This window comes from Agelaius phoeniceus, chromosome 29 (assembly GCF_051311805.1).
Source record: "Agelaius phoeniceus isolate bAgePho1 chromosome 29, bAgePho1.hap1, whole genome shotgun sequence".
NCBI lineage: Eukaryota > Metazoa > Chordata > Aves > Passeriformes > Icteridae > Agelaius > Agelaius phoeniceus.
In genome coordinates, this window is record NC_135293.1 from 745,907 (window position 1) to 763,678 (window position 17,772).

Here is a 17,772-nt window from a genome sequence, read left to right on the forward strand (position 1 = left end):
CCGGGAGGGGGGGTCTCCTCCCCCCCGTCCGCCCGCTGTCCATCAAAGCGCGCCGCCGAGCCAATCAGCGCCTCCCTCAGGGGCGCGCCCGTGACGTCCGGTCTTATTTGCATAGCGAACCCCGCCCCTCAGCCGACGTCACCCGGACTCCGCATCTGCTGCAGTCGCTGCGGGGAGGAGGCGGCGGCGCGAGCGCGGCAGAGGTGAGAACCCCCCCCCCCCACCACCGGGACCCCCACCGGGACCCCCCCACAGCGACACCCCCACCGGGACCCCCCGAGACCCCCACCGGGACCCCCCCGGCACCGGGAGGGGAGGGGCGGCTGCAGCGGAGGAGGCGGGAGGCGGGGGGGGGATGATGATGATGATGATGGATGCGGCGCGGGGGGGGCTGCGCAGGGCCTGGGGGGGTCTCGTTGCGGCGGGGACCGAGTGGGTGCAGCGGGGTCGGGCCTGCGGGGAGGAGCAGGGGGTGACCCCCCCCATCAGCACCCTGAACCCCCCAATCAACACCCTGACCCCCCAATCAGCACCCAGCACCCCATTCCTGCACCCCCTCCCCGCATCCCTGTGCTCCATCCCGCATCCTCCTCCCTGGGTGCGCACCCACCTCTGTGCCCCCTTGACTGGCATCCCTGTGTCACCCCCGGGTCCCTGTGCCACCCCCCGGCTCCCTGTGTCACCCCCGGGTCCCTGTGCCACCCCCCAGTCCCTGTCACCGCGCTGGCCGTGCCGTGCGGGGGCACCGCCGGTGCCATTTTGTCACCGGGAAGATGCGGGAGAGGCTGCGGCGCCCCGGCCGCACCCGCAACGCCACGGCAGATCCTGGGAGCCACGGCAATTCCTGAGAGCCACGGCAATTCCTGAGAGCCACGGCAATTCCTGAGAGCCACGGCAATTCCTGAGAGCCGTGTTAAAGCCTGGAAGCCACGGCAATTCCTGGCAGCTGTGGCAATTCCTGAGAGCCACGGCAAATCCTGGTAGCCACAGCAATTCCTGAGAGCCGTGGCAATTCCTGGGAACCATTGCAAAGCCTGGAAGCCACGGCAATTCTTAGGAGCCGTGGCAATTCCTGGGACCTGTGGCAATTCCTGGGAGCTGTGGCAATTCCTGGGAGCCAGGGCGAATCTCTGTGGCCGTGGCAAACGCCGTGGGCCACGTGCCCCATATTCACCGTGGACACACCACGGCTCCCCGCTCTTCGGGTGACAGGAGGTGGCCTCTCCCTCTCCGAGCCCTTCGGGGTTGGGTGACCCATTGATGGCCACACCATGGCCAATCCTGAGCCAAAATATCCCAAATCCATGCTGGGAACCGGCTCCGAGTGGGGCCGGGCACTGCCAGGGCTGTCACAGCCTCTCCCCACCCTGCAGATGGCGTCGGCTACTGACTCCCGCTATGGGCAGAAGGAATCCTCGGACCAGAACTTCGATTACATGTTCAAGATCCTGATCATCGGCAACAGCAGCGTGGGCAAAACCTCCTTCCTGTTCCGCTACGCCGACGACTCCTTCACGCCCGCCTTCGTCAGCACCGTCGGCATCGACTTCAAGGTCAAGACCATCTACAGGAACGACAAACGCATCAAGCTGCAGATCTGGGTGAGCACAGAGACCCCTGCGTGCCCCCAGGCCCCTGGGCTGGGCTGGGGCGATGGGGAGGGGGAGATGGACGGTGAAGGGTGGTGGTCAGTGAGGGGTGGTGTGGGGGTGATGGTCAGTGAAAGGTGGTGATGTGGGGGTGATGGATTGTTGGTGTGGGGGGTGATGGTCACTATGGGGTGATGGTCACTGTGGGGTGATGGTCACTGTGGGATAATCCTTGGTTGGGTGATGGTCACTATGGGGTGATGGTCACTATGGGATAATGCTCGGTTGGGTGATGGTCAGAGTGGAGCTGCCCCACCAGGCAGATCTGCCCCCGTGGTGGGGCCCCTGTGGTGGGGGTGACATTCATCTGTCCCCTGTGCCCCCAGGACACGGCGGGGCAGGAGCGGTACCGCACCATCACCACCGCCTACTACCGCGGGGCCATGGGCTTCATCCTCATGTACGACATCACCAACGAGGAGTCCTTCAATGCTGTGCAGGACTGGTGAGCGCCACGGGGGGCTCTGGGCACCCCAAACCGCCCCAGCCGCCCCCTCCCTGCCCCTCTGATCCCCCTCTCCCTTCCCCAAGGTCCACCCAGATCAAGACCTACTCGTGGGACAACGCCCAGGTGCTGCTGGTGGGGAACAAGTGTGACATGGAGGACGAGCGTGTGGTCTCCTCGGAGAAGGGGCGCCAGCTCGCCGAGCACCTGGGTGAGCTGGGGAGGGGGAGCCCCCCACCACGCCTGCCAGCCCACAATTAATTTAATTAAGGGCTTAATTCCCCGCGTGTAATCGCTCTGCTGTGGTGTCAGCGGTGACTTGGCACCTGGTGAAAAACCACGGAGTCACTGCACAGCTTAAACTCTCTGTGAGATGCTGGGGGGAGGATCTGGGGGGTTCTTTGGGTGGGAAAAACGGGATTTTGTGGGTAGTGGGGGCAGGTTGCAAACCCTTTAAATATTGCATGAGGAGGAGGAGCAGCCATGCGGGGCCGGATCTTTGACGTGCGTGCGTGTCCCTTGTCCCTCTGTCCCCTTCCACATTGTCCCCCCCTCCCCACCCCCTTTTCCCACCACCTCAGGGTTTGAGTTTTTCGAGGCCAGCGCCAAGGACAACATCAACGTGAAGCAGACCTTCGAGAGGCTGGTGGACATCATCTGCGAGAAGATGTCGGAGTCGCTGGACACGGCCGACCCCGCGGTCACCGGCGCCAAGCAGGGCCCCCAGCTCACGGACCAGCAGGCCCCCCCCCACCAGGACTGTGCCTGCTAGGGGCCAGCCCCCCCCAAAATCCCCCCAAAATCCGGTCAGTGCACCCCAACCCCCCCCCGAGCTCCTCCTCTTGGGGGTCCCACGGGGGCTTTTGCTGCTGATACCTCCGAAAGGGCTGCGGCCCCTCTAGGAGCCCCCACCCCAATTCATTAGGCTATGCCCCCCACCCCTTAATTTATTTTTAAGCCTGGGCTGGTAGAAAACTTCCCCCCTCATTCTGCTTTTAATCACTGTCAAGAAACCGTCACCCCCAGCCCCATTTCCCCTGGTGGAACCCACCCCTGTCCTGGCACCCCTTGCCCTGGGGACCCCCTTGTCCTGGGACCCTCTGCCCTTTTTCCTGCTCTGGGACCCCCCTGTCCTGGGACCCCCCTGTCCTGGAGACAACCCCCCCCTGCCCTTTGCCTTGCCCTGGGACCCCCTGCTCTGGGGATTCCCCTGCCCTGAGACCCCTTGTGCTCTGGAACCCCCTGTCCTGGTAGCCCCTGCTCATTTTCCTGTCCTGGGACCCCCTGCCCTGGAACCCCCTGTCCTGGGACCTCCCTGTCCTGGTACCCTCTGCCCTTTTCCTTGCCCTGGGACCCCCTGCTCTGGGGTTCCCCCTGCCCTGGAACCCTCCCCTGCCCTGGAACCCCCTGTCCTGGGGATCCCCCTACCCTGGGACCCCCCTTCCCAGCGTGTGGGTGCTGTGACAGGACCCCCAAATCGCCCTCCCCAAATCCATCCCACCCCTTTTACCCTGAGAGCTCCTGGTGCAGGGGGCTCTTTGTGCCCAGCTCCCCTGCCCCTCCAGCTGGATGGATATTTCCTGACTCTTGTTTATTTGTATAAATAGATGCTAATTTATGCTCCCGCCGTCTTCCTCCTTGTACATACAGAAATTCCTTGTAAATAGGCGTAGGAAGTGACGCTGTGCGCGTGACCTGCTGTGCTGTGGCCGTGGTGGTGCATTTATTTATATATATATATATATATATATTCTGATTTTTTTTGGGTTTTTTTTTTTTTTTGGTTTCTCTCAGTGTGGTAACCTTGCTTGTGAATATCACTTTTAAAAAAGAAAAACCCACCAAAAAAAAAAACAACCCAACCCCCCCCCACTCCCACAACCGAACGACGCCAGAACTGTTATTATTATTTAAATAATAATATTTCAAATGAAAAATGAATTCAATGCATCAGCGAGGCCGAGCCAACTGGAGCCAATCTGCCCCGGTTTGGGGGAGCCTGGGGGGGTGAGCAGGGCTGGTTTGCTCCAGGGATTTGGGATCTCGTGTTCCTGTAGTTCTGTGCTTCTGTGGAGACTGTGAATAAGTGGATATTCCCGTAGCCATGACAGAGCTGCCCTTTATTTATTTCTCCTGGAGCGCTGTGTCTTTATTTTACAGATTTCCCTCTATTTCCCACCCCCCATCATGATTCCATCTCCTTCCCTCCCCTTCCCTGCCCTCCTCTTTTTTGTGAAGTTTACTTATGGAAGAGTTACACTGTACTGTACAAATGTCAAAAGTGTCAAAAAAAAAAAGAGTACAATTTCCTAAAAATCACTGTATTAAAAGAAATGTTGTGAAGAAATAAACCAATGCTGATCAGAAGTTCCTCGGGGTCCCTGAGTTGCCAGAAAGGAGCAAAATTAATCAGATTTTTTTAAAATCATCGTCCCCCAAATGGCTCCTGCTGCTGCTGAGGGAGGAGCTGAGTCCCTCTGGGTGTGTGACCAGCGACCAGGGCAGAGCATTAAGGCACAGCTTCAAAAATCAAATTAAAAAACCCCCATTCAGGCAATTTTCATTGACACTGGAAACAATTCAGTTCTTGGGTTCTGCAGGGAGTGTCCAGCTCACCCAGGGCTGGGAGCAGAGGGGATGTGATGGCCCAAACTCTGCCAAAATTTGGCTCCAACGCCCCCTGAGCTCTGCAGAGCCGGCGGGTGCAAGCACATCCCATTTCCATCCCTATTTATAGAGGATCCAGGTGGCTGCAGCCCCCGCCCGAGCCGGGGGGGAAATGGGAGCTGAGGCAGCTCAGGGGGAGTGCAGTGATTTTATCCTTGAGCTGCAAGAGCAAAAGCAGGAGGGGAAGGGGAGAGGAGCTGCAGGGAGAGCAGAGGAGCAGCCACAGTGAAGCAGGGAGTGGGTTTGGGTTGGAATGACCCGAAATCCCATCCCAGGCTGCTCCAACCTGGCCCTGGACGCTTGCAGGGATCCAGGGGCAGCCACAGCTGCTCTGGGGATTCCATTCCAACCCTCACAGGGAAGAATTCCTTCCCAGCTTTCACTTAGTGGGGATCCAGGTGGCTGGAAGGTGCTGCAGGAGCAGCAAGGGCCTGGTTTGCTCTGCAGAGGGAACAAATCCAGCAGCAGCTCCTCCTCACCCCGGCTCTGCGGGCAAATCCCAGAAGAAATCACTTTACAGCTTCTCCTGCAACAAGAGATTGTTCCAACCCCAACCCACGGCTGTAATTAGCAGATGAGTTAATCAGCAGCAGGCACGTGGGGGGGGCTGGCTCTGGCCATGCCCTCCCTCAGCTGGGGCTCTCCACAAAGGCCAGAAATCCACGGAAATCCATCTGAATCCATCTGCAGGATGCTCTGCAACGGCCTCTGCCTCTCTAGGCCCCGGCGCTGCTCTGGCTCTGCCGTGGCGGCTCCTGCCCGGGGCTGCGGGGCTGCAAAACACCCAGGGGTGAGCTGGGCAGGGCCCAGAGAGCAGGGAGAGCACCCTGAGCCTGTGCTGGGCAGGGCCCAGAGAGGAGGGAGAGCACCCTGAGCCTGTGCTGGGCAGGGCCCAGAGAGCAGGGAGAGCTCCTGAGCCTGTGCTGGGCACTGACAGGAGCAGGGAGAGCTCCTGATCCTGTGCTGGGCACTGCCCTGAGAGCAGGGAGAGCACCCTGAGCCTGTGCTGGGCACTGCCCTGAGCAGGGAGAGCTCCTGAGCCTGTGCTGGGCAGGGCCCAGAGCAGGGAGAGCACCCTGAGCCTCTGCTGGGCACTGTCCAGAGAGCAGGGAGAGCTCCTGAGCCTGTGCTGGGCAGGGCCCAGAGAGCAGGGAGAGCTCCTGAGCCTCTGCTGGGCACTGCCAGGAGCAGGGAGAGCACCCTGAGCCTGTGCTGGGCAGGGCCCAGAGAGCAGGGAGAGCTCCTGAGCCTGTGCTGGACACTGCCCAGAGAGCAGGGAGAGCTCCTGAGCCTCTGCTGGGCACTGCCCTGAGAGCAGGGAGAGCTCCTGAGCCTGTGCTGGGCACTGCCCTGAGAGCAGGGAGAGCTCCTGAGCCTGTGCTGGGCACTGCCCTGAGAGCAGGGAGAGCATCCTGAGCCTGTGCTGGGCAGGGCCCAGAGAGCAGGGAGAGCACCCTGAGCCTCTGCTGGGCAGGGCCCAGAGAGCAGGGAGAGCACCCTGAGCCTGTGCTGGGCACTGCCAGGAGCAGGGAGAGCACCCTGAGCCTGTGCTGGGCACTGTCCAGAGCAGGGAGAGCTCCTGAGCCTCTGCTGGGCACTGCCAGGAGCAGGGAGAGCACCCTGAGCCTGTGCTGGGCAGGGCCCAGAGAGCAGGGAGAGCACCCTGAGCCTGTGCTGGACAGGGTCCAGAGAGCAGGGAGAGCTCCTGAGCCTCTGCTGGGCACTGCCCTGAGAGCAGGGAGAGCACCCTGAGCCTGTGCTGGGCAGGGCCCAGAGAGCAGGGAGAGCACCCTGAGCCTCTGCTGGGCACTGTCCAGAGAGCAGGGAGAGCTCCTGAGCCTGTGCTGGGCACTGCCAGGAGCAGGGAGAGCACCCTGAGCCTGTGCTGGGCAGGGCCCAGAGAGCAGGGAGAGCACCCTGAGCCTGTGCTGGGCACTGCCAGGAGCAGGGAGAGCTCCTGAGCCTGTGCTGGGCACTGCCAGGAGCAGGGAGAGCTCCTGAGCCTGTGCTGGACACTGCCCTGAGAGCAGGGAGAGCACCCTGATCCTGTGCTGGGCACTGCCAGGAGCAGGGAGAGCTCCTGAGCCTGTGCTGGGCACTGCCAGGAGCAGGGAGAGCTCCTGAGCCTGTGCTGGGCACTGCCCAGGAGCTGCAATCCTGCCCCTGTGCTGGGCACTGCTCAGGGCACACCTCGAGGGCTGTGCCCCTCAGCTCAGGAAGGGCTTTGAGACACCCGGGTGCATCCAGAAGGATTCTTGGAACTGGGAACACAAACCCTGGGAGGGAGCTGGGGGTGTTCAGCCTTGGGGAAAGGAGACTCAGGGGTGACCCCATCGCTCTGCACAGCTCCTGAAAGGTGCCTGAGCTCAGCTGGGGCTGGGCTCCTTCTCCAGACAGAACCAGAGCACACAGCCTCGAGCTGCACCAAGGGAAATACAGGTTGGATATTGGGAAAAAGTGTTTTACAGGAAGGGTGAGAAAGTTCTGGAATGGTTTTCCTGGGGAGGTGGTGGAGTCACCATCCCTGGGGGTGTTTAACAAAGCCTGGATGTGGCTCTGGGTGCCAGGGTTTGGTTGAGGTGTTGGGGCTGGGATGGATTTAATGACCTTTAGGGTCTCTTCCAACCTGGTGATTCTGTGAATTTTGGGGAATTTTGGGAATTCCCGGGGACCAGGAAGGTGGTGGAGTCACCACCCCTGGATGTGGCACTGGGTGCCAGGGCTCAGTTGAGCTGTTGGGGCTGGGATGGACCCAATGACCTTCAGGGTCTCTTCCAACCCGGTCATTCTGTGAATCTTGTGAATTCTGTGAATCTTGTGAATTCTGTGAATTTTATGAATTCTGTGAATTCCTGGGGCTGGCAGGGGCTCAGGGACGGGGCTCACCCTGTGTTTGAGGTAGGACAGGTAGGTGTCCCAGCCCAGGGTCACCACGTTGACATAAGCCACACGGTACGGGGGTGGCACGAAGAGGAAATTCAGGATCTGCGCCGCCGGCCACACGCTCCAATCAGCCTGGGGAGGGACAAGGGGGGACAAGGGGGGACAAGGAGGGACAAGGAGCAGCTGGGGGCTGCCCACGGCTCCCAGCAGGACGGAGGGGACAGCTCAGGGAGGGGATCACCTTGTACATTTCCCAAAACTTCTCCTTCAGCTCGTCCCAGCTCTCCTGCAGAGATTGGCCCTCCAGGGTGCCGATGGCTGCGGGGACAGGAGGGGTCAGAGGGAACTGGGGCGGGAACTGGGGCGGGAATTGGGGTGGGAATTGGGGTGGGAATTGGGGTGGGAATTGGGGTGGGAATTGGGGTGGGAATTGGGGTGGGAATTGGGGCGAGAATTGGGGTGGGAAATGCCAATTGGGCAGGGAGGGCAGGGAAATGGAAAGGAAAGTGAAAGGGAAGGCACAGATCTGTCTGGGGAATGGCTGGGGCTGTGTCAGGGGTGGGATGGAGATCAGGGAAAGGCTCAGGGGGTTTGGGATGGACCCCAGGAAAGGTTCAGGGATTTGGGATGGAGATCAGGGAAAGGTTCTGGGGTTTGGGATGGAGATCAGGGAAAGGTTCAGGGATTTGGGATGGAGATCAGGGAAAGGTTCTGGGGTTTGGGATGGAGATCAGGGAAAGCTTCTTCCCCCAGAGGGTGCTGGGCATTGAATTTCCCGGGGAATGATCCCATCCCAGCCCTGCCAGAGCTGCAGTGATGCCCCTTTTGTCAAACTATCCGTGAGGAGAACTTGCCCACGCTCCACGTGAATTCAGAATTCCACCCTAACCCAGCACAGAAGCTGAAAACACCAAACCCAACCCCTCAGGCACCACCAGGAGCTGCTGGGCCGGGATTTTGGGGCCGGATCGGTGCCCCCCACGTACCCATGAAGTACCAGGCTCCCATGGAGGGCGATGCCACCAGCTGGTCTATGAGCACCTTCTTCAGCACCGTGCGGAGGCAGCGCACGCCCCGCGCCGGGAACGCCCGGTCCAGCCACAGGTACCAGAAATGCATCAGGGGGCCCAGGCTGCAGCCCACCACAAACATCCTGCCTGCAACGACAGCACGGCTGGGGGGGGGAAACTGGGGAGGGAATTCAGCACTGGGAGGGTGGGGATGGATTTCATGGCTGACCCTGGGTCCCTGGAAAGGTCCCAGGAAAGGTTCAGGGGATTTGGGGATCAGGGAAACGCCATGAAGGCATTTTGGGGAAGGAATTCCTCACTGTGAGGGCAGGGATGGATTTCCTGGCTGTGCCCAGATCCCTGGATGGATCCCAGGAAAGATTCAGGGGATTTGGGATGGAGATCAGGAAAATGCCATGAGGGCACTTTGGGGAAGGAATTCCTCCCTGTGAGGGATTTCCCCCAGCCCTGGATCCCTGGCAGTGCCCCAGGCCGGGGTTTGGAGCAGCAGGAGGATGGGAGGTGTCCCTGCCCTCCCTGCCCCTGGCAGTGGGATTTGCCCAGCCCCTCCCAGTGCCCACCAGTGCCCTCCCAGCTCTCACCAGTGCGTCCCAGCTGGAGCTGGCTCTGGGGGTGCTTGCGGCGGTGCCACTCCTGGTGCAGGCAGTCCCCGGCTGCCAGGAGCCCCCCGCAGCTGACGGTGTTGGTGAGGAGCAGCAGGCGGCCCGTGAACAGCGAGCGCCACGAGCGCAGCAGCATCCTGGGCACGGCACGGCCTGGCATGGCCTGGGCACGGCACGGGGAATAGCCCTGGTCAGTGCTGGCTGCCCCTGTGACCCCAGATCTCCCAGTAAGAGTCTGGGTGCCCTCCCAGTTCCCCCAGTTCGGGCCCGGGTACCCCCCCCCCCCCCCCCCCCCCAGTTCTCTCATTTCAGGCCTTGGTACCCCCCCAGTTGTCCCAGTACCCCTGTGCCCCCCAGTTCGGGCCTGGGTACCCTCCCAGTTCCCCCCAGTTTTCTCTCCAGTTCTCCCCTCTGTGTGTCCCAGTTGCCCCTGCCGCCCCCTCCCAGTGCCCCCACTGCTCCACACCCCCCCGACCCCTCAGCCATCGCCCCAATGCCCCAAGTGCCCCCCAGTGCCCCCCATCCCGCCTCACTGCCTGCTCCCCGCTCACCCTCGTTATCTCCGTACCCCTGCACTTACCCCGCTGGGTCCCCAGCGCCCCTTCCCGGACACCAGCCCGGCTCCCGGTGCCTCCGGCTCCTCCCGGTCCCCTCCGTGCCCCCCCCCCGCCCCTACCGGGCGTCACCACCACCCGCACGCGGAACCGGCAGAGGATCACGTGACATCAACGACTTCCGCTTCCTGCCTCCGCCATGACAGCTACCGAGGCACAGGAGGCCGCCATGACAGCTACAGAGGCACAGGAGGCCGCCATGACAGCTACCGAGGCACAGGAGGCCGCCATGACACCTACCGAGGCACAGGAGGCCGCCATGACACCTGCCGAGGCAGCAGCTCGTCCAGGGGTTGTGGTGGGGCGAGCTGGGGATGGTCCAGGGGATCCCCGCGGTGCCCCAGCCCTGCCCTGTCCCTGACACCTCGGTTTGGGGGCAGCAGGTGGCTGGGGAGCTGTGGTTGCCTGTGGAGGTGGCCATGATGGGTGTCAGCAATGCTGGGACCATTACTCTCCCCACTCTGCTGGTGCCACTGGGGTCCCCTAGGTGTGGGGATGTTGCTGAGACCCTCCGGGCTGTCCCCAGAGCCTTTAGAATTCTTTGAGAGGCTTCTCTTTGGAGTTTGAACATCAACTCTGTGTCACCTTGGTAGTGACGCATCTCATTTGCTTCTCCTGTGTTTTGCAGAGGGGCTGGGGCGACGTTGCTGCTCCTCGTCCTGGGAGTTTGTCACTCCCAAGGACATCCTGGTGGGAACTGAGGCTCTTTCCCAGCGATGTGGGACAGCTGGGACAGCTCTAGCTGTGAACTGGAGGCAAAGATCCCCTCACTAACAGGTGTTTGTCTGCCAGGATTGGTGTGGGGCAGGCAGGAAGGCAAAAAATTCACCAGCTTCTAAAAACATCAGCTTTATTCCAACTGCCAGGAGCCCTGCTCCTCCTCACAGCCCATCCAAACTCCTCCTGATGCCGAGGGACAGGGCCTGGCCAGCCCTATCTGTAGGAATTGGCTTTGTGCTTTGGCAGGAAGGTGAAGCTGGGCGGGACGGGGCCCAGGAGCAGCTCACTGGGAGAAAGAATCAATCACAGAATTAATCCAGAGACCTTAAAGCCCACCCAGTGCCACCCCTGCCATGGTAGGGACACCTCCCACTGTCCCAGGCTGCTCCCAGCCCTGTCCAGCCTGGCCTTGGGCACTTCCAGGGAAGAAAAACAACAAAAAACCAAACTCGAGGAGGGTTTGGTGCTCAGTCCCCAGCTGTCAAACAACCCTGTGGCCTTACAGGGGCTCTGCCACATCTCTTTTGAGCAACTGCAATGAGATTTGATGCTTCCTTACCTAATTTTGATCCAATCATCCACGTTCTGGCTGGCCATGAGGGTCTCCAGGTAGTCCCTCCCCAGGTAATAGGGCGGCCGCTCGTTGATTTTCTGAGGTAGATGTTCCAATAACCCAACCGGGATGTACCTGGAATGAAATCAAATGAGTGCTAGGGATTCATTAATCAATTAATTATCGTTTAAAGATCCCCCTGGCTGGGCAGCATCACCTGCACAGGAAGGAGAGCCACTCCAGCAGGAATTTCCTGGTTTTCTCCACTCCCTGAGTGTCTGAGCCCCAGTGCTCGAGGCCGTAGTTGGTGAAGTCCTTGAGGATGTCAAATCTCTCTCTGGAGGAGATATCCCAGTGTCTCTGCTCCTTGATTTCCGTGAAAAGCCAGGGTTTGATGAGTGCCCCTCTGCAGCCAAAAAAAAAAATTAAAAAAAAAATTGTTATTCCCATCACTGATGCTCCTGAAGATCTGAGACGCTTCCCAGGGCTGATTTCTGCTTTAAATCTTCTTTTCTATTTTTCCATTCCAACAATAAGCTCCAACTGATACAAATTGATTTCGCCAATTTTCAGAGTGGTTTCACTGAGAGGAAATTCCATGCTTTGGGTTTGTTTAGGAATTTTTTTAATCCTATTTTTTTTTTTTCCCTTGAACCTCCAGAGCTCAGGAGTGAAGGGAAACACAGGCACTTGCCTTGCAATCATGATTCCAGAAACTCCCATCTGCATGGCTCGATTTGCATCTTCATAGGACAAAATATCCCCATTTCCTGCCCAGAGAGGAGGGAGAAGGCAGAGGTCAAAGAGATCTGTGAGGACAAGTCAAAGTGAGCTAATGCAGGCATGGGATAAAATTCAACATGGACACAATGTCCCAGAGCCAGATGGTCCAAAGAGGCTCCTGCTTTGGGTTCCCAGGGATGTTTCTGATGGATGTTCCCTTACAAGGAAAAAAGGAGCCTTCTCCTCTCTTCTCCTTCAGTTTCCCTGAAGGTTTAGGGATTTTGTGCCACAAAATCCAAGAAAACTCCTTTAAAACCCAAGTTTTTTTCCCTCTGGCACCACATCAGCAGCACCAGGTGTGGCATTCACATTTTCTGAAAAATCCTTTTGCCCAAGATTTTTCTCCTGGGAAGGTGAGAAGCCTCAGAGAAAAAGGGAAACAATAATTATCTGCTTTGTTTCTCCTGTGTTTTGCTGCTTTGGAACATGGTTGGAGATTGTTTATCCAACAGGTGATTGTTTCATTGGTTTAATGTGAATTGTTTTGACTTACTGGCCAATCAGGTCAGGCTGTGTCAGGGCTCTGGAGAGAGTCAGAGTTTTTATTATTATCTTTTTAGCCTTCTGTAAGTATCCTTTCTGTATTCTTTAGCATATAAAGAATATATCTCCACATTGCATTCTGCTTTGGCACAAACACCGGCACGGAAAATAATAAGAACAGTTTTGATCATTCTTTTCTCTGCTTCTCTCAGGTTCAGAGGATGTGAATCCCACAGGAACACGCTCTTTCCCCCCCATTTTGAAGGGATTTGAAACGAAAGGGGTGCCAAGGGGTGCCCCACGTACCGAAGAGAGGCATGGGGCTGGCCAGGCGGGCGCACTCGGCGATGTAAGCCCAGTCTGCGCTGCGTGTGTAGCGCTGCTCCCGCGAGCGCCCGTGCAGCTGTGGAGAGAGCAGGGACACTCACTGCAGGGCACGCAGGGACAGGGGCACTGGCACTGGCAAGGGAGCCTTGGCATGGGCCTCGGGATGGGCCTCGGGATCAACATTGGCATCGACCTCAAGATCGACCTTGGGATGGGCCTCAAGATCGATGGGTGCTGAGAGCAGAGCTGGGTAAGGGATCCCTTGGGATCTACCTCTGGATTTACAGAATTTACAGAACTCACAGAATGACCAGGTTGGAAGAGGCCTCAAGGATCGTTGAATCCAACCCAAAACCTCAACTGAATCCAGCCCCAACACCTCAACTGAACCCTGGCACCTTGGGATCAACCTCGGGATCGACCTCGAGATCGACCTCGAGATCGATGGGTGCTGACAGAACTGAGCTGGGTAAAGGATCCCTTGGGATCTACCTCTGCATTTACAGAATTCACAGAATCACTGGGTTGGAAGAGACTTTCAAGATCATCGAGTTCAACCCAGCCCAGATCAACCTCGGGATGGGCCTCGGGATAGAGCTCAGGATCGATGGGTGCTGAGAGCAGAGCTGGGTAAGGGATCCCTTGGGATCTACCTCTGGATTCATAGAATTCACAGAATGACCAGGTTGGAAGAGATCCTGAAGATCACTGAGTCCAACCCAGCCCCAACAGCTCAACCAAACCCTGGCACCCAGTGCCACATCCAGGCTTTGTTAAACACACCCAGGGATGGTCCCTTCCCAAACCATTCTGGGATTCCATGATCACGAACCCAAGGCTCAGGAGCAGGGAGGAAAACGCCCTATGCACCTGAATTTTCCTCTTTTATTAGCAGAGGACACTAAAAGGCAGGGGAAGGTCACCCCCATCTGACCTCCAGGCAGAACTTCCCAGGCACCAACCCCACAGCTCTGTCCCCGTACCGTGACCATGGACGCGCCCCACTCCCGGATCCTGGGGATGATTTTGTGAGCCACATTAACCTTCTCCTGCACCCCAGTGCGGATCTTCACCGTCAGGGGCACATCCAGCACCTGCAGAGGTGGGAAGGTGAGGCCAGGCTGGACTGGGCTCCATCAGCTCAGCTCCAGGAGCTCCCACTCACCGAGTTCATCCCGCGGACGATCTGCTCGAACTTGTTGGAGCGAGTCATCAGAGCACAGCCTCCTCCCTGAGGGACAAAACGTGGACCTCAGGACCTTCCTCACACAGTGGAGAGTCCTTGGGGCACCTCAGAGTGTGGAGAAAGTGGATTCTTCAACCAAAAATACTCCAGAGTGCTTTTCCCTCCCAAATCCTGCCAGGCAGAGACAGCCATTCCCTGCTCCTTGAGCAGCTTATTCCCCTTCTTACTGAGATCATAAATGAACTGGGAGCTCTGGATCAGACTGGAAAGAGCAATCAGGCAGCAGAGGGTGAGGGTGGAGACAAGGATTCATGGAAAGAAAACCCACCACAGAACTTCTCACCTTCTTGTAGACCAGGTCGATGGGACAGCCGACGTTGATGTCAACAAAATCCACGTCGATTGTCCTGTTCAGGAGCTCTGCACACTTGGTCATGGTGTCTGGAAAGGCTCCCTCCAGCTGCCAGAGGGAAGGAGCTCCCCTGAGTCCCAGAGGCAGCTTTTCCCCTGGGAAGTGAGCCCTTGGTGGGTTGTGGGGTGGGAACCCTCACCTGCACCCCGAAGATGTCCTCGGTGTGGTGGCGTTTGAGCAGAGCCCACTCGGAGGACTGGCCCTGGAGCAGGTTGGTGCACACAGCCATCTCCCCACAGGTGACATCTGCCCCAAAAGCTTTGCAGATCCGCCGGAAGGGGAGGTTTCCACACTGCCAGGGACAGCACGGACAGCAGGGACGGGGATTGTCAGGAGATCCGCTCTGTTCCAAGCGTTCCCACAGTGAGTTACCAACCTACCGTGGTCAGTGGAGCCAGGTACAGCTTGCCCTGGATTTCCAGCTGGAAAACAGGGATGGAGGAGCAGGTCAGCAGAGCTGCAATGGTTTTTATGGAATCACAGAATGGTTTGGCTTGGAAAGGACCTTAATGATCATCCAATTCCATGCCCTGGCCATGGGCAGTGACACCTTCCACTATCCCAGGGTGCTTCAAGCTCTGTCCAGCCTGGCCTTGGATGCTTCCAGGGATGAGGCAGCCACAGCTGCCCTGGGAATTCCATCCCAGCCCCTCCCCACCCTCACAGGGAGGAATTCCTTCCATGCTCTGCCTGCCTCCCCCAGCTAAAGGCTCTCCAAGGGGTTTTTTTCCATCTTTCCATGCACAATCTCCACCATGGGAGCAGGACACAAGGGACTCTCACCTTCTTCTTCTCACATGGCCGCAGCTTTGTGATGTCTTCATCTGTCAGCGGGCCCAGGGTTGGGATGGAGGGAGCACCTTCAGCCCTTTGGGAGCTCTGCAGGACCTCAGGTCTGGGAGCATCTTCAGCTCCTCTGGAGCTCTGCAGAACCTCAGGTCTGGCAGCATCCTCAGCTCCTCGGGAGCTCTGCAGGGCCTCAGGGTTGGGAGCACCCTCAGCCCTTTGGGAGTTTGGCAGGACCTCAGGTCTGGCAGCATCCTCAGCCCTTTGGGAGCTCTGCAGTACCTCAGATTTGGGAGCATCCTCAGCTCCTCTGGAGCCCTGCAGGACCTCAGATTTGGGAGCATCCTCAGCTCCTCTGGAGCCCTGCAGAGCCTCAGGGTTGGGAGCACCCTCAGCCCCTCGGGAGCCCTGCAGGGCCTCAGGTCTGGGATCCTCTCCCTGCTCCTGCAGCACGGGGCTGTCTCTCAGGCCCTCCTGGGGATCAGTGCAGTTGGACACCTCCGTGGAGCTCCCCGTGGCTTTGCCTCCCTTCCCAGCACGGAGCCCACGCAGAAACTCCTCGGCCTTGTGGAAGCTGAACTTCCTCTTGCGCAGCTGCTGCTGCAGCTCCTTGGAGAGGCCGTTCCTCACCAGCAGCTTCCCCTCCCACTGCTGCACCAGGGAGGCATTGACCAGGTTCTGGTGGCCATCCCCGAGGTGGGCCTGGCCGAAGCGGCAGGTGACACCGTAGGGACAGCGGCCAAAGGTGTCGAAGAGGACGCAGCGCTGGCCCAGGTCTGCAGGTTTGGCCGCCAGGTACTGGGACACGTCGTGGAGGAAGCGGCAGCGTGGCCCAAAGTGGCACTGCCCGGCACAGCCCTGGGGACAGCACGGAGCAGGGCAGGGTGGGCACGGAGCAGCACAGCCCAGGCTGCTCTGAGCATCACCTGGGACCCCCAGGGCAGGGAGGGAATGGTCCCAGGGGGAGGGATGGACACAGTGGAAGGGATGGACACAGTGGAGGGGATGGACACACTCCAAGGAAGGTGACACCTCACTTGTGACACTCAGCTCATCCCACATCACCCCCTCCCAGCTGGTTTTTATGGAATTCCAGCCTGGTTTGGCTTGGAAAGGACCATAAATGCCATCCAGTCCCACCTGCAGGGGCACCTCCAAGCCCTGCCCAGCCCAGCCCTGGGCACTGCCAGGGATCCAGGGGCAGCCACAGCTGCTCTGGGCACCCTGTGCCAGGGCCTGCCCACCTTCCCAGCCAGAATTCCTGCCCAAAATCCCACTAACCCAGCCAGAGCAGGGCAGTGTGTCCCACCTGTGTCACCGAGGGGCACAGCCTGCTCTGCTCGTAGCAGTTGGGTTTCATGCAGGGGCGGCTCTTGTTCTGCCCCCGGGCTCTCTTCTTCTCCTGGCGCTCCTTCTCCTCCTCTCCAGCATTCCCTTGGCTTTCCCCATCCTGGCCGAGCTCCTCTGCCTTCACTCTCTTGGCTGGGGGTTCGCTGACCTGCTCCTCTTCCTTCTTCTCCTCTTTTTCCTCCCCCTCCTCGCCTCCTGCCCGCAGGTAGGCGTGGAACTGCTCTTTGGAGGTGAGGAACCTGCGGGGAAAGGGGGTCAGGAAGGGGTGTTATGGGGGGAAACGGGGCAGGAGGGGCTGGGGATGGAACTGGGGGGGTGTGGAGAGGTCGGGAATGTACTGGGGGATTATGGAGGAGTTGGGAATGTACTGGGAGGGGGATGTGGAGAGGTCGGGAATGTACTGGGGGGGGGTATGGGGGGATCGAGCAGGTAGTGGGGGAGGGCATGGAGGGATCAGGAACGTACCGGGGGGTTTATGATGGGACCGGGCAGGTACTGGGGGGGGTTATGGAGGGGTCAGTAATGTACCGGGGGGTTCATGAATGGACCGGACACATAACAGAGAAGGTTATGAAGGAACCGAGCCCGTCCCGGGGGGTTCAGGAGGGGCCGAGGCCCCGGTCCTGCACTCACCGGGCTCGAACCGGCGCCACACCGGGCGCCGCCACCGCTGCCATGCTGCCGCGCGCGGTGATGACGTCAGCCGCGGGGCGGGGCCACGTGACCGGGCGCGCGCGATATAAAAGGGCCCGGCTGAGGCTCCCTCCCCTCAGAGCGGCGGGAGCCGCGGCCGAGTGTAGCGTGTGCAATGAGGTTTTTGTACACACTCCGAGGACGCTTCGGGGGCTGCCACAGCCCCTCATGAGTGGCAGTGTTGCCCAAGCAAGGAAAGAAGGCCCTTGTGCACCCCTTGTACCTTGGGGAGAGGTGTTGTCCCTTGTGGCAGCTCCTTAAGGCTTCTCTTCGGGGACACCTGGGTGTGAGGGGGTCACAGGTACTGCCCCAGGCCTGGCCCTGTAATGGCTCCTGAGGGTGGGCATGGCTGGGAGGACCCCTGAGACCACTGAGTTCAATTTACAACGAACAGCATCACACCAGCCAGACACACGAAGTGCCACTTTGTCTTTCCTTGGTTTTGGGGATGCCCGGCTTTCCCTCCTCCTCACCACTATCGGGGGAGAGGATGGAGCTCTACAGAGATGTGGGGTACTTGCTATAGTTTTTTGTCATCTCAGGGTTATTTTTAAGCAGTAAATGCACAGGGATGAACCAGCTCTTGCT

The 17,772-nt window shown here is 59.2% G+C and overlaps 3 protein-coding genes across 5 annotated transcripts; 1 reads left to right on the forward strand and 2 right to left on the reverse strand.

Annotated features, from left to right (window-relative positions):
* Nucleotides 1-48: 48 nt before the first annotated feature.
* RAB3A (RAB3A, member RAS oncogene family) lies at nt 49-4,461 on the forward strand. The gene is made up of 5 exons (XM_054649948.2): nt 49-203; nt 1,374-1,601; nt 1,976-2,094; nt 2,181-2,305; nt 2,676-4,461. Exons 2-5 carry the CDS (start codon nt 1,374-1,376, stop codon nt 2,864-2,866), a joined length of 663 nt encoding a protein of 220 aa, XP_054505923.1. The 5' UTR covers nt 49-203; the 3' UTR covers nt 2,867-4,461.
* On the reverse strand, nt 3,222-10,591 carry MPV17L2 (MPV17 mitochondrial inner membrane protein like 2). Of its 2 annotated transcripts, none has more exons than XM_077191538.1 (6): nt 10,132-10,591; nt 9,257-9,440; nt 8,631-8,801; nt 7,886-7,962; nt 7,648-7,776; nt 3,222-5,534 (listed from the first exon to the last, which is right to left on the reverse strand). In XM_077191538.1, exons 1-6 carry the CDS (start codon nt 10,150-10,152, stop codon nt 5,478-5,480), a joined length of 639 nt encoding a protein of 212 aa, XP_077047653.1. In that variant the 5' UTR covers nt 10,153-10,591; the 3' UTR covers nt 3,222-5,477. The 2 variants fall into 2 exon arrangements, with proteins under 2 accessions (XP_077047653.1, XP_054505924.1); XM_054649949.2 differs by lacking the exon at nt 10,132-10,591 and adding an exon at nt 9,858-9,990.
* Nucleotides 10,592-10,724: 133 nt separating this feature from the next.
* Nucleotides 10,725-17,194, reverse strand: DUS3L (dihydrouridine synthase 3 like). 2 transcript variants are annotated; one of them, XM_077191498.1, is made up of 14 exons: nt 17,125-17,194; nt 16,451-16,730; nt 15,469-15,999; nt 15,139-15,243; nt 14,736-14,777; nt 14,495-14,647; nt 14,287-14,403; nt 13,923-13,988; nt 13,741-13,851; nt 12,737-12,833; nt 11,859-11,934; nt 11,382-11,570; nt 11,171-11,299; nt 10,725-10,897 (listed from the first exon to the last, which is right to left on the reverse strand). In XM_077191498.1, the coding sequence occupies exons 1-14, from the start codon at nt 17,166-17,168 to the stop codon at nt 10,825-10,827; spliced, it is 2,013 nt and encodes a 670-aa protein (XP_077047613.1). In that variant the 5' UTR covers nt 17,169-17,194; the 3' UTR covers nt 10,725-10,824. The 2 variants fall into 2 exon arrangements, with proteins under 2 accessions (XP_077047613.1, XP_077047612.1); XM_077191497.1 differs by having other exon boundaries at nt 15,139-15,423.
* Nucleotides 17,195-17,772: the final 578 nt, after the last annotated feature.